The sequence below is a fragment of the Dromaius novaehollandiae genome, chromosome 7, assembly GCF_036370855.1.
Source record: "Dromaius novaehollandiae isolate bDroNov1 chromosome 7, bDroNov1.hap1, whole genome shotgun sequence".
In the NCBI taxonomy this organism is placed as follows: Eukaryota; Metazoa; Chordata; class Aves; order Casuariiformes; family Dromaiidae; genus Dromaius; species Dromaius novaehollandiae.
The window spans coordinates 13330703-13346144 of NC_088104.1; the positions used below are offsets into that span (position 1 = coordinate 13330703).

General features: G+C 45.5%; 1 protein-coding gene across 4 annotated transcripts in view; it reads left to right on the forward strand.

Moving 5' to 3' along the window:
• SEMA5B (semaphorin 5B) overlaps positions 1-15442 on the forward strand; it is a 273437-nt gene that overhangs the window by 135093 nt on the left and 122902 nt on the right. For all 4 annotated transcript variants that reach the window (XM_064514705.1, XM_064514704.1, XM_064514702.1 and 1 more), the window contains one exon: positions 13227-13326. In XM_064514705.1, coding sequence (XP_064370775.1) covers positions 13227-13326 — 100 coding nt within the window. The remainder of the gene's footprint in view (positions 1-13226; positions 13327-15442) is intronic.

Consider the following 15442-nt stretch of genomic DNA (forward strand, 5'->3'; position numbering starts at 1 on the left):
CAGAAATGACTGTTTCCTTGCAGACTCCATTCCCCCAGCCACCTGCCGTTACTGTGACCTAGAGAAAAAGGTTTCAAAAAGTCAAGGGACCTAAATGTGTGTTTTACGTGTTCAAGCTCGAAGCTTGTGCTGCCAGGAGAGATGAGGGCTGGGAATGGGCTGTGGGCTGGATGATTTGTCCTCGTGGACTCCACAGAGCTTGTGGGCGACAGGTTAAGAATTGGCGCTGGAAGCCCCGTCGGACGTGTTTGCACAGCACTGAACGCACGATGCCCCAGTTTCCCTGGGCTGGGAAGTGCTGCTCATAGTATAGTTCACCGACAATAATAAGGTACCCAGTTTTAGCCTTTCATAATTAGATTGTTCTGTGCATACAGAAACCCCAGTTAAAGTTTGATTTCCCTTGTTAAATTGATAGGAAAATGATCTTTTAATTCCCAGGAGCCTGTTTCTGGTGTCTTATTACCTGTTTGGCTGTGGGTGGGTAGCTACATTTAGGATATTGCATGCTTGTTTGTTTTTCAATGAGCTGAGAAATTGGTAAAACAAGTCAGGTATATTCTTAGCGCAACCTTTTTTATTTATACCTGCATGCACACATGCGTACAAGTCCCCTTTCGGTAAACAGCGTGTCATTGCAGCACAGCTCCAGCTCAGAAATTCGCATATGGGCCACTTTGGTAAGCCAAACACCTGAGAAACTGTCTCTGGTTCCTGTCAGTCATGCTCATATGCTAGCTTTCTTGTCTTTTCTACATATATCTTCCAAGCCATAGATCAGTCCCGGCATTCGCAACTGGGCTCTGCCCTTGCCGTGCTGTCGTGTTTCCCCAGCAGTAGCCTTCGCTGTAGGCAGCTGTTTCTCAGACATGAAGCAGCTCTGTGACTCATTAAAGACGTCTGCAGTGCCCTTTGCTACAGGTCCCTTGGGAGCAGCCTGAAGCGTCTTCTGCACTAGCAAGGCTATGTAAGATTTGTTTTTTTCAAGAGCCAGAGCCATGACTGACATGTGCATGTATGTCTATGATGGGTGGAGTGGGGAGTGTTTGGTCTGAGCTTGTTTACCAAGGAAGTGCTTAGAGGTTTGCAAACTCATCTGCGTTATACGAATGGCTTGGATGTTCGCGACTTAGCTGGAAATGAGTTGTGGACAGGTTTTCACTTGCAGTTATTTCTCATTAGTTCTCTCCATTACCTTGTTATGCTTAGGAAGAGGTATGAGAGACTCCCCGGGTCCTTCTCTGTTCTGTCTGCCAGTGCGTTCTCCCCTGGGTCATGGCAGTTAGCGTGAGCTGAAAGAATATCATTTGTGCTCCCCTGCTTTAATATCTGCAGCCTTTCTTTGTCCTCAGAAGCACCTCAGCTGGTCTCATGCTGAAGCACGGGAGAGAGGTAGACTTGGTTAAATAGCTTCCATCCCAGATCTTCTCAGGACCACGTATCACAGCTTTGCAGACTGTCTCCTAAGTGCTGGTGTGAGTTCTGGGCGTGCAGCACACGACCCACCGCCTGGTGCTCCATCTCCCCTAAATGCAGACAAGGTGCTCTGTCTGTTGCCTCAGGTTTTCAAAATGAATTAGTTCGAGAGGGTCTAAATCTGGGATTTTACCTCAGACTACCCGTAATTATTACCTCCTACAAGATGAATGTGATTCAGGTTGCTTGAATGTAGCTTGCTATATATTTTCTCAGTATTTTTTTTCTTTAAACAACATTTTATTGAAACCTGGCCAGCTTTGAACACTGAGATCTGTGGGGAGCAGTTAAGTGTTTGCTTGTTGTGTCGAAAGTAAAAGCTGTTTTAACTTTGTGGGCTGAAGGATAATGGGGTATGATTTATTTCTTTTGAACGTTCCTGACATTTTACCAAACACCCCCGCTATTGTTGAATTGGTCACTAATACATTATTCCCTTTACTGTACATTGATGGGAAAAAAAGCACATTAGCATCCATCAACTCCAAAATCCAGCTAGGAAAGACCCTTAGGAAATGTTAATAAAGATTTATACTTTTCTTGAGCTAGTGAGATTTTGACAATCCAACCCAAAACTTTAGTTAACAAAGGATGAAGGTTGTGGGGTGAAGTCTGAGAAGTATATCTGGCTAAACATCAAAGGGAAGGCTGAATACACCCTGGGAGAAATTTCTTCTAGCTCATAGCTTTGCTGCCCTTGAATCTCAATACAGGGAGCCAAAACATTAACTAATGATGGAGTGTTAACTGGTAACTAATGGCATCCTGTGCATAAGATTGGGGTACTCCAGGACATTTGACCTTCAGTGCAGTTCAGTAAAGATTTTGTTTCCATTAAGTGAGCCTTGTGGCAATTTTCTTTTTAATCTTGAAAAATGGGACTGTGGCAAATGAAGCTGATATTTTCTTTCTTAGGGTTGATTTAGAATTTGTTTGAAAATTATGACTAATAAAGCCATAAATACACAGCAGTTAGGAAGGTAATTTGCTCTCAGGCAAAGTTTTGAAAATTACACCCAGCAGCTCTCAATATCTTTTCATTCCGTAATAATAATTATAACAATAATGATGCTAGTCCTTTGACGCTGCCCCATTAGTGGCGTCCAAGTCACCTCACAAATAAACACAATGAGATTTGATTGAAAAAATGATTTAGTGTGCTGTTCCTTGGGGCCTCCAAGAGAAAAGGAGTCTTGGAAGAGTGCCCTTCATTCACAAAATGCTTCACACAGTGAGAATCCTTCACAGGCAGGAGAGAGAAGGCAGATTTTACGGTGAAGCTTCAGGAGGCGAAGTGGTTGAGTAACTCTCAGATGGTGCAGTGGGGGAAGGTAAAGCTTTAGAGAGGTATGGTTGCTCCAGTGAAGGAGCATCCTTTGACTGTGAGCGGCAGTGAAGAGGTGAGGGGACGTGTCCTCTGCAGAGGGGCTGCACGAGGAGGGTGTTGTGGTGTGGAGGAACAGATACCCAGAAGGTCACCAAGGTAGGATGCATGGACCAAGGCCATGCGACACTCTGGTCAACAGCAGAGTAGCTTCCTTTTATTTTCAGCAGTACTGCCGGTTTAACAGCGATGACACCAGCAAGCAGTAGTCCTGTTCTTTGGCCCACGTCCAAACGGTTGGGTCCGGGGAGCAGAAGTGGGCTGCTGCTTTTCGAGTCCCAGGGAGCACCTCAGTGAAAGGAAACTGGGTGGAAAGCAAAACAAAGTGCTTTTCTTCTTTTTCTGTGGTTCAGTGCAAACAAAAACATGCCTTATAGAGACCTCATTCTCAGTTTTAAAGTTTACTTAACATTGTTCTCTAACTGAATAAGTTTGTGAGTCAGTGGCATGGCAGACATCATTTATTTAGCACATTTCCTTGTGATAGTATTAATATATCACATTCTCCTAAAACCTTCCGTTCAAGGATGTCATTGTGCTTTGATAAATTTCAGCTTAGTACTAGCACTCTCTTAGGAATATTCTTGTTTAACCCTTCTGGGTTCACCCTGCAAGGTAATGAATACTATAGCCATGGCTCAGTCAAGCACTTAAATATGTACTTACCTTGAAGTCAATGGGATTGTGTACTTGAAACCATTATTTGCTTACGTGCTTAGCTAGGCCACAGTCAGAGTACTCAGTACAGAACAGATCAAGTCCCTAAATGGAAATGGTAGCATATAATTTTATTCCTAGAGAGTTTTGCTACCGCAGGTCCATCTGGCCAGCTTGTTTCTCTAACATAGCTAAAGCGAGTGCTTAAGAGGTCCAGCATGTTCCTGGGCTCTATATAGGATTAGCTGGATAAAAGTCTGTGGTCTGCAATATACAGTAGACTGGATTAGAGGTTTTTATGATCATTTTTAGCTTTGGGATGTGCAGATAAAATCCTTAAGAAACTCTTTATGCTTTGGCTTTTAAAACTGTGACTTCGTAAATCATCCGTTCCTTCCTTTTTACTAGCATTGGGCAATCCTTAGAATGTTTTTTAATGGAAAAGCTTGAGCTGCAAAATTCAGATTTGTATTTTATACATGAGGATTGCTCAGTGTTAGAGCACATTAATAAAAGAAGAGGAGGTCACTGGTGAAATGTGGTCTTTGATAATCCCTTACTATTATTAGCTGGCTTCTGACTTAAGAACAATGATCCTTATGAGAAAAGGCTCATTTCAAAACTCTTCCAATATTTTGCTCTTACAGTTATGGCTTCTCCTCATCATCAGTTCATTGATTCACTGCTGTAGCTGACTCACGATTGGACCCTTTGTCTGCACAAGACAGGAGCCCTCATAGACCTGGCTAGCTAAAAAGTACAAATTGTGCATTTGACTTTGGCAATCCCCAGCTCAGTTTCTGGTGAGCCAACGAAGACGGCCAACTTCTATTTCAGATGTTCATCACAATCAGGGCGGCCAACTTCTATTTCAGATGTTCATCACAATCAGGGCACCCCTGCTTCTGTGGCAGACCTAGGTACATGCTGGCGAAACTGAAGAAGGTGGTCTTGGCCACACCTGCTCTGCCCTCTCTCAGCTTCCTGAGTGCTTGCTGGGGGAAACGGTTGTCCTGAATCCTGCGCTGTGTCTGTTGGCACAAGTGGCTGGAGTAGAGGCATAACTGAAAGGCTAGTGAAAAAAAATGTGCCTCCAGATGTGGGAGAGGCAGATTGAAGGTTGAATGATGACAAGAGTGTTTTTTCCATCAGACTGCAACGGCCGTAGGAGCCAAGATGCAGCTTGCTTTCCTGTCTGAAAAGAGGGATTATACTGATCAGACTGTCATAGGAAGCTGCAAGTGATGCATGAGCACTCACCTTATCTTTCGCAGTGAGGGAGATTGCGTGACAGCTGCAGGGCTTGTCTCGGTAAACAGTGGCTCGCAATACCTAACCGCTCTGCAACATGCTTCATAAAACCAGGAGGCTTTGGATGAGCTAAGAGTGGGGCTGTGTGGGACACGGGTGAGGACGATTTCACCAGGGGTGATGGGGCACGGGGCTATGGTGCCATGGCGCAGTGCGGTGCCGTGCAGGGATAGCAGGCGAGGTTTTCGGGGGGTTTTGCCAAGGAGGGGAGGCAGTGTCAGGGCAGCGTTTGTCCCAGTTGGCAGCCTGCTGAGGAAAGCTAGGTCTGCTCTTCCCACGCAGCACTGCGCCATGCAGACACACACCCATGGCCCCGTCACAGAACTGCAGTCAGAGAATGGCTGAGGTTGGAAGGGACCTCTGGAGGTCATCTAGTCCAGCCCCCCTGCTCAAGCAGGGTCACCTACAGCAAGTTGCCCAGGATTGTGTCCAGACAGCTTCTGAATATCTCCAAGGAAGAAAACTCCACAGTCTCTCCGGGTAACCTGTTCCAGTGCTCAGTCACCCTCACAGTAAAGAAGTTTTTCCTCATGTTCAGATGGATCTCAGCCACGCAAATGGATGTGCTCCTGACTCATGGCTTTACATCTGTATCCCATGCACTATCAGCAGTGTGACTGTCTCTTCTTGCTCTGCAACTGTGTGTGCCTGATTTGCAGTGCTCAGCCATGTCCAGCTGCTGTACTGTGGCTGGGGTTTGTGGCCTTGTGGGACTCTGAGCAACAGGAGCCAAGCTGAGGGTGGAACAGCCTCTCTCTTCTTTCCCCATCAACCAGCCTGAGGCCTGGGCATCCACAAATTGGAAGTCTCCTGCTGTCTAGCTGTCCCCTGGGTACAGGGGTAGGTCTCCATGGAGCTGCTGCTTGTCCTTCACCACAGGCAAATAGGTGAGAGGAACCCAGGTGAAACAGAGAATGGACCAAGACTGGCCTCCCCTATAGAGCAGAAATGCTGGAGAATGTAAAGAAATAGGAGTGTGATGCACAGGTCGTCAAGCTCCTTCCTTGGGGAACCCCCAGGAGAGCATAACAGCACATGAGAGCAAGCACTAGCTCATAGTTATTATCTGGTGGTTTTTTTATATGAGTTTAAATCCCTGAGCTTTTGCTGACAGACAAGTGTGTTTTGCCAGCTGCTCAGTATTAATAATAAAAAAATAAACAAACAAGCAGGCAAATTGAAATTTCGCAAAAAATAGGTTTGGGCTAAGTTATTTTTTTCTCCATGTTGAAACAATTTAGCAACACTTGTTTTGAAGAAATGGTTAATATTTAGGAAACAAAGATTTGAGATGTTCTGTATGTTTTAACAACAGTACCTCGTGTACATCACAGCTTTCAAGTGCTTTACAGATAATTAGGCCTTGATGCCCTAGCTGTTGTCAGTAAGCCCATTTAACAGTTGGAAGAACTGAGGCACTAAAGGGTTTCTTGATTTGCCCAAGACAGAGAGGGCTCCAGCGTCAGCACTGTTAGGCCCTTGGGGCCATGCTTATGTCACCCGGTGCCATTCCTCTCTTGTGATGGAAGAAGCTCAGCAAGGTCAGTTTAAGAAGGAGCTGTAGATAGTGAACCCAGAGCCACAAAATCATCTAGATATGATACAACTTTAAATGGTAACATCACATTACTATTACTCTGTGAAGGTGCAAGGTGAGTCTTCAGCCCTTTTCCCTTGAGGGTGGTAAGGAGCAGAGCTTTTTCTTCAGACTCCTTCCTTTTCTTGGCAGCTGAGACATGGGACTGTTCTCTCTTTTTGGATACCAAGAGAGAAAAAGTCTTATCGTTATCCAGTTGTTTCCTACCTACCTCCCCTTGGACAGGTTGGACATTAGCGACTCTATTGCCTCTTGGCTCTCCTTGAAAGGGAATGGCTCACTGCAAGCAGCTAGCACGGTGACGCTTATGCCACTGATGGGTTAGCTCATTGTTTCTCCTGTCTTTGAAGGAATTTTATAGTTGGCCGAGCCTGGAAGAATTGATTGAGTGGGCAGGAAATGAGGTAGAAACATGGGTGGAAGGTGAAGACTGCTAGAAAAGAGAGTGTGAGTGGGAGAGGAGGTGAATGTGGGGTCAGAGGGGTAAATTGAGTGAAGCCATGAAAAAGAGACATCTGGAAGAATATTTTAAGTTGGATTTGGGTATAGAGAGGAGTGAGACGGAAACTGCTGTTTATGACATAGGGTAGGGTTGGTCTATTTTGTAGAAGAGGAGATTAGTCTGCCAGCAGCCTTCTGAATCCTCATAACTGTGAGTGGAGATCAGAGATTTAGGAAGGCAATGAAGCTAGAAATTGCAACAGTTGGTATGAGGACATATTTAATGTACAATTAAAGATTTCAACAGATCAGGTTAAAGAAAGAGAGAATACCAGTAATGAGGTGGAGGTGGTGATGGGAAGACAAGACAGGAGGGTGATATGCAAGTGTGGGAGGATTTTTGGGGTAAAGCCAGCTTGAGTTTTCTGGCCTCATGAGTAAAGTTGAGCTCTGAGTGCTGACACAGTGTTTGCTCAGCTCTGCCAGCGCAGCAAAGGATTTCTCCTTCCCCTGAGAATTTTGCTGAACTGTGGGGTGGTTTTGTGTTGTGGAGGCTACTTTTGCATCTCAGCATGAGGTAGGAGTAAAACTCATTTTCAAAAGAGTATTGCACTAACCTGTGGCATGACCTAAAACAGAGCTGGAATTTAAAATGAGGCTGATATTAAAATATGATTCATTGTCAGTCTAATAAAGATAATGCTGTAAGTTGACTGTAACTTTCATGCATCTTTGGAAGTGTCTGCACTGAGGCAAGGAGGCTGTAAAGTAGAAGATTGAGCTGATGAGATAGCAAAGTTGTGAGTTGTGATCTTTGCTGTTTGTGCCCTGGTGGTTATGGTGCTTCTGGGAGTGGTTCTGCAAAGATAAAATCATGCTGAGTTTGAGAAGACAGGTGGTAGCATGGAAAGTCCTGAGCTTTCTGACCTGTTGGTTGCAGCCTGCTTGCTTTGTCCCCGATGGTGTCTGGTCAGCAACCTCTACAGAATGGAGACTGGCCTCAGTCTTAGCAGGCAACTGTCTGCTTCATGAAAAATACTCTGAATACTGAAGGTAATTGAGACAGAAGGTGGTCTGAATTTGCAAGCCTTGACAAGTGAATAGATGGTAGGTCAAATTCTGAAAATGGGACGTTTCATTCGTGTTTACCCAAAAGATAGGCTGAGTCACAAGGTTGTAACACAACAACCTTGTGTTACAAAGTGATTTACGTCTGTTGGTCATTGGTGGGATCTAACACTGAGAGTCCTCTAGGCTAGGTGGTGGTCTGAAAAAGACCTAAGTGGTTAAATACCTGCAAACTGGAGTACCTGCTGGTCTCTAAACTTGGTTTGCCCTGTGCCAGAGCTGAAGCAAGCCAAAAGGCTTGATGAGAGGAGTTTTGACAGTTGCAGAGGTCAAGGCTGTCATCTGGTCCTCTGCATGAGTGCTGAAATTTTCACACACACAAAGTAAATGTACCATGAACTAGTAAACTGAGTTAAGAGAGCTTTTAAGAGGGCATCTTGAGGCAGTAAAGGAAGCACTCAGTGTGTGATCAACTTAATGCTGCACAAAAGTAAGTCTGAATATCTGCAGAACAGGTATTTATTCATGCCCATTGAGTCTGGCAGGCCACCAGTGCTATATGTATGTTTTGCTTTATTACACAAGCCTTTATTGTTGAATCAGCTTATTTTATAGGGGCTTTACGTAATATAAGTCTTCAGTCTGAAAGAAGTTTCTGATTCATGTTGTATTTTCTGGAGTGGGGTGCCTGGGTCTTGCTTCTAGTTTGTCTTTTTATATCCTCGAAGCTTTTCTGTGCAATCCTCCCATTTCCAGCACTGGGGACTCATGTTTCTACATGGTGGCACACCTTCAGTATGAGGTACAGCTTGACTACACCTGGCGCTAGTCACAAGGAGCTGTTCCAAAATAACTCCACGTCTGGACAGTGTTAACGTGTGACTACACAGCTACCCAGAAGTATGAACAGGGCACCCGCCTGATGCCTGAACTACCTTTCAGCTAGCTAGGTCCAATACAGATAATGTTTTTGCAGTTGGCAGTGTGGTATTCACGTTGGGAAGCAAGCGCTGATCAAAACACAGGAGAAATACTTGGACAAGTAATTCAAGCTGAGGTTTTTGCTCATGCAGCCTCACTGTTATTCTTATCAAAGCTACTGCAGATAGGTGCATGGTGGTTTGTATATGTGGATATACCCTTATTTTGCACAAAGGATCCTTGCCCCTGTTTAGTTTAGCTTCTTTTGTTCTAGGCTAGGAGAGTTCATGCTGTGAATTATTCCAGAAGAGATGTTCTCAAATAACGCAGTGGTTAGCCATGCTCCTTGCACTTAGAAATGGCATGGGCACTTAAACTCTCTGTTCTTGCATGGTGTGTGGCTGGATGCACAAAGCTGCTACAGGCCGCTGGTGATGGGAGCTTCAGTGGGGCTCCAGTGAGGTGAAGCAGTAAATGCTGTCCTTCGGGCAGGGAAGTCTCAGCTCAGTGCTCATGTACTTCTTTCCTTCAAAACACTTGGGATAAGGGTGAGGTGGGGAACAGCTGGTTTTGAGGAGACGGAGGCTCAAGTATTACCAGGTTTACCACATGTCTTTAGAAGCTGATCCAAAACCCATCAAACTCGGTGGAAAACTGCCAATGATTTGAAGAGCCTCTGGATCAGGCCCTTAAACCCAGCTCCTGCAGTCTGGCACACAGTCTTTTGCGCAGCTGACTAATCCTCGTCCCAGTCCTATACTCGCAGGAAACTGCTGCAGAGCAGCACGCTAGCAGGCTGCAGGGACCACCCTCCGGAGTGGCAGAGGGCCTTTTTTCACCTTGTCTTATGCACGCATAAAAGCGCGAGCACAGCTGTGTCTGCAGACTTAAATTTCCTGCGCAGCTCTGTGCGCTTTGCAGCTGGATACCTGAACCACCTTGAGCTTGGAGGGACTCGCAGAGCTTTGGCGGCTCTGAATCATATGGCTGGCGCAGGACGGGGTTGGAAACTATTAAACTTTTGTTTGTTGGTCCTAATGTGGAGGAAGTGAGAGCATGGATCTTTAACCCCCTGGAAATGATTAGAGATGCGAAGCACAAAGGAGGCCTTGATGAGCATTTCACCCTTAAGCCATTCGGTTCCTAGCTTTCCAGCTCCTGCTGCTGACATGCAAAGCCAGGGCCTTGGTTTTTAATTTTTCATACTGTTTTAAAACAGATACTTTTGCAAATGTAAACATGCCCCAGCACTGAAGGTTTCCAGCCAAATTAAAGAGCACTGGAAAAATCAGCCTTCTGAGAAAGGTCAAATACAAGCAAACTCTGGAGTTCATTGGGTCCATATGTGTAAACTTGAGCTAATACAGGATAGGCCCAGGGCAGCACTTACCTAGCAGAACTGAGCTTGTTTTAAAATGAAAGCTTGGACCTGTCCTTAGGGATGCTGTGGTCAGAGAAGTAGATTTGAACATGTCAGATGAAAAAAGACCCATGTCCTGTCTCTTTCTTGATTTCCATTCCACTTTATCCCTTTCCTCTAACAGGAAGAAAGGAGGTTAGGAAGGAAAATGTGCCATTTGGCATTAATTCTGACAACTCACAGTCAGACATTCTTAGCTGAGACCATGCTGGGTTTAATAATCTCCAACTACATGCCTATAAAAGCTTAATTTTGCTATGAGGATGCATGCCTTGCAGCCTTTAATTTAATAACCGGGAAGGGTTTCTTTATAAGTTGTACCACCTGCAGTAGTAATAGAAATCAAGACACTGCCTGTTATTTCGTGGGCTTGATTGACACTTAAGCCAACATGGAAAGATTCAAGCCACCTACTGCCTTTAATTTTTTTTTAATTATTTTTACCTGTAATTTGTCAGAGCTTGCCATTAAAAGGAAGAACTGATGCGTGCACCTCTCTGAAGTGAGGAGCTTTTGCTTAGAGCAGCAGATGAGGAAATATTCTTCCTGCTACTGCACTCTAATAATGGCTTAGTTAGTAGGAGAAAGTTGGTAGGAGAGGAGGTAAAATGACAAGAGAAATTATGGCCTAAAAGCAGGATCCTTAAAAGGTATCATCATTATATAGCAATCCCCTAATCCCACCCCCGTCAGCCAACACAAATGCCAGGAGATCCGCAGCACATGTCAGCTGGCTAACCTGCCTGAGAGGTGTTCTTGTTGCTGGTTCTGCTGCTTGGCTCAGAAATGTCTCTGCAGCTAAAGAGCTACAGGAAAAGAAGACAGAGCCCAGTTAGTTAGGAGAATGCCAGAGGTGAAACTGCGGTACCTCCCTGGTGCTAGTACATCATTAAGGGTCCCAGAGGAGTGTAGGAGGTGGAGATGTCTGAAGGTTAGGCTGGCTGAGTTATTCCTTAACTCATGCCTTTTCCTTGAAGAGCAGAGGAGGTACGTGTGTTGTGTGTGGTTACGTTGTGTGACAGGAATGCTGAGAAGGGCTGGAAACCTCCAGCTGCCAGCAACAGGGTTTTTGGATTGAGGGGGTGGAGGCCTTGTCCTCAGAGGCGCCCTGACAGCGTCGAGTCAGGCAGGGCGCGGGACCAGGCCTGACGGTCAGCCCCATGGCACGGGGGCTCAGGAGCGGTTGTGAGATGTGGTGGTGCCCAGAGCAGAGACAGAAGCTCCATGGCAAGGTTCTGCCTTGGGAAGGAAGGCAGACAGGCAGAATACAGAGAGATTGGACTGAAGGGACCTTAACATGTGTTTTCTCAAGGTTTTGATAACTTAAGGGCTTGGTTAGACTTCACCCACGCCTGGAAGGAGAAGGGACTTGGGAGTGCCCCCAAAATATCCCTGCATCAAAGGTTTTAAACCCTTGCACATCTGTAATCCTACAAAGCATGCCAAGATGCCAAAGGCCTTGTAAGCCGTGAGATCCCTCGTCAGCACCGTCATCTCACCCCTATGGAACGGGGAGCTAATGCCTAGACCAAAATGTTCAGAGCTGGCTGTCTTGAGTGAGAGGTCTCAATTTATCATTGGGCACACAAAATGACAAGGGGATGCTTTCTCAGAGCTCTTTTGAACTGGTCTGAACATAGCTGCATCATTACTGTTATGAGTCACCAGGTCATTGCCCTCTGTGTTGGTATCCTGTTGGCACGAGGCCAGAAGATCATACCCTTCATGTTCAAAGCTTTTCGCCTCCCAGATCTTCAACATCCATCTCTTGAAAGAGGCAGGGTTACTTGTCCATAGGTCACAGAGGGATTTCAGATCTACTGGTTTGGTCTCATTTGTGCCTTGCTCCCTCAGATGTCTGGCATTATCCATGTATTTAACAGCCAGAGTACTTAAAAGTTGGAACAAATTCCCAGGAGAAGTCCTCCCAGTAAAACTGGATGGCTTTCTGAAAGGTATACATTAATCAAGCCCCCGTTATTTCATGCAGTAAAGGTGTAACGGGAGAGGGTGAAATTCTGTGATATGTGATACATGCAAGGTCAAAGCTGATAACTACACTGAAATCTGGAGTTCTGTGCGTGCCCTAGCACCAGACCTGAGAGTACCCTAAAAGTAGTGTTTTAGTTTTGCCTTTATTTAAAACAGGTGTATTTTTATTACGTCAGAACTATCCTGCCATAGATCTCTCAATAGATGTTGTGTTAATAGATGTAGCTTCTGTAAGAAGAGCTTTGTCAGCACGAGTGTAGCTTGGCCAAACCTGTTGCTCTGCATTAACCTGTGTGACTGCAGTTTGGACAAGTGTCTAGGTTGGCAGATCCAAGCAGGTTGACAGAACCAGTTTCAAGCCTCTGGGATTTCTTAGCTATTACAGTGCTGTGATAGGCAACCTTGTCTTGGTTAAGGAAGGCTTTAATTGAGGGCGATCCCAAACGCCAGGTAAAGTGAAACCTAGAGCAGAACCTTAAATGTAGAAGAGAAGGTAAAACCTGTCTTTGGAGCAGTCAGGTCTTGAGTGCAGATCACTTCTACTCTAACCCAGTTTTCGATCAGTTAATGCCACTTTCCCTTTCTGGAGGGCAAGTTTCCCTTTGCCTAGCGTAGAAGGCAAGGCTGCGGAGGTGTTGCAGGGGGACCCTAGTCCCCTTGCACTGCTTAACCCTGGCTCCCCAATTTTAACAGAAGTAAAAGCAAGCTGCCATTGTCTCTGGAGCCAATGCTGACACTCTGTCTTGGATGTGAAAATAACTGCTGAGACAGCCCCGCGTTTATGTGCAATTTTTGCACATTGTGCGGAGGATGAGAATAAATAGTAACCCTTTAAATAGATTATTAATTATCCTTCCCCTGACAGATAACTCGGTAGGAAATCCATTAGTGGATGTCTGGGTGAACTCACTGCTTCTAGAGCAGCTTTATTGTTTTCTGCTTTTTCATTGTCGTTGCAGATCTGAAGCCCTGGGTGTCGAATTTCACCTATCCAGGTGTGCATGACTTTTCTCAGCTTGCACTGGATGCCAACAGGAACCAGCTCATTGTGGGAGCAAGGTAAAGATAATCTTTTAATTAGACCAGGGTTGCTGCTCAAGCTCTTTACCTTCAGCTTCTGGCTTCAGAGGAGAGTGTGTTTCCAGCTTGTGTGGCCAGTCTCCCTCTCAAAGAGAAAGCTGTAATTGATGTAGAGGGATTTAGAATCCCAGTATAATTGCAAAGAAGAGAAAATTACTAGAATTAAAAAAAAAAAAAAGATGCAATCAAAATGACTGGTTAATGAAGCAGAATGCTGGCATCTCCCTCAGTAGCATGCATGTTAGGAGAGTTAGAGTAAATCCTTCTGCACCTCCACTCTGCCAGCACAGAATTTGGCTTTATGGTTTATTTACCATGGAGAGACTTTCTGTCTGTACCAGGTTCATCTGCATGCCTTTCAAAAGCTGTAGGGAGACTGTGGTGGTGGAAGAGGTTGGCTTCTTCTCTCTCCCTTTAGAATTCGCTCCTCAATCTGTTTGCTTCGTCCCGCTGGCAAAGCCAGATCCTCACCTGATGCATTTTGGTGTAACTTTGTTCTTCTGGCCCATTGTATATAATTAGCATCTATTTTCCTTTATTTTGAAACATTATTTTTATTTAGGATGCCATAAGAGAAGGTTAGAAACACAAACACAGTATGAGCATAGGCAAGCTCTAACACATTTAGAGCTGCGTTTGTTACAGGGGAAAGAACCATGGCTCAGTGAAATAATATACGTCAGGAGTGGTTGAATCATGGGCCCCAGCAGCAACTATTTTTTATTGCATAATAAACAGACAAGACAACCCCAAAAGAAAAGACTAAGCATAGTCCAACAAATCAGCCACCAATAGCGGTTTAAGTATAACATTTAGAGTCAGATAACACTGTGGTAGCAGTCTGCACTATTAATGAAAATGGAGGCAGAGACTGCTTTCTTTCCAGTTTATTCGGCTTTAGAGGACAGGGAGGTGAGAAGCAGAGCTGGAGGAACCCCTGGTGTAAACAAGAGAAGAGAGCGAGATGTGTGGTGGAGGCGGAGTTGCTGGCTCCAAAGAGACGACTGAAGTGGTATTTAATATACATTTTCTGTGTGCATTTATGCAGTAGATAATAAAACTTACCATCACATAACTGTTTGAATTACCAGAGGCCCTCCTGCTTTTCATGCAGAAACATTTTACTTTTCCAAGCCGCAGCTTTACCTGTGTGGGAATCTTTAACCACTGATTATTAATATTTATTGCTTCAGAATGGCATCGCTTTGGGGACAGCCGTGAACAGTGCCGTCTGCTAGGCTTTGTACAAACACAGGCTTGTTGCTTGGAGGGATTTATGGTTTACATAGTGCAGCTGCACAGCAGCTTTCCCCCCGCGTAGACATTGCTAGCGCCGACACAGCTCGGCCCTGCTCAAACCCCAGCAACACGGCCTGGAGGGAGCCTCCGTCTCCGCACGCGTTTGTGCTAGTGCGGTTGGACGCAAGGCAGCAGGATCATTACAAGCAGAGGAACGACAGCAGATTTGGCTTCCTGCTGGAAGTACAATACAGTGCAGTGTATTACTTCATGAGGAAACAGTGACAGGTTTTTATAGAATTGGCTTGGAAAAGTCGGTTTTCGTAAAATACCACCAACCCGACTGGGAGACTCTGCAAGTTTTGATAGCACCACATGGCTCTGCCGAGCAATTTTTGATGCGGTCAGAGGAGACATAATCTCCCAGAGTGGTTTGTCGGGGTGGAGGCAGCCTTGGCGCGGGGGAAGAGGGCAGCGCTGAGCCTTTCCCTCCCCACCACCTGTTTTCACCCCGTGCAACGGCCAGGGAGAGGTGCACGGAGAGGAGGCTGCGGACGGGGAGCAGCCCGTGGTCCGCGGTTCTGCCCAGCGCCGTGGGTCCCTCGGGCGCCACGTGCCTTGTGCTGTGCTGAGCTGAACGCCTGGAGATGCCAGCGAAATGGGAACGGGAAGTAGAGCCTTTTCTGCTCCCTCCTTCCCTCATAAATCCACACCTTGTTCTGGACTATTTTTAGGGGTGATTTTTGAGTCATTAGTTGCTCGTGCACCATCTGCTTGAATTTGCAAATGAAACAATACCTCAAAGAGATAGGAGCTGTCTCTCTCCATCTCTACAGGGTGTAATTTATGAAACCTA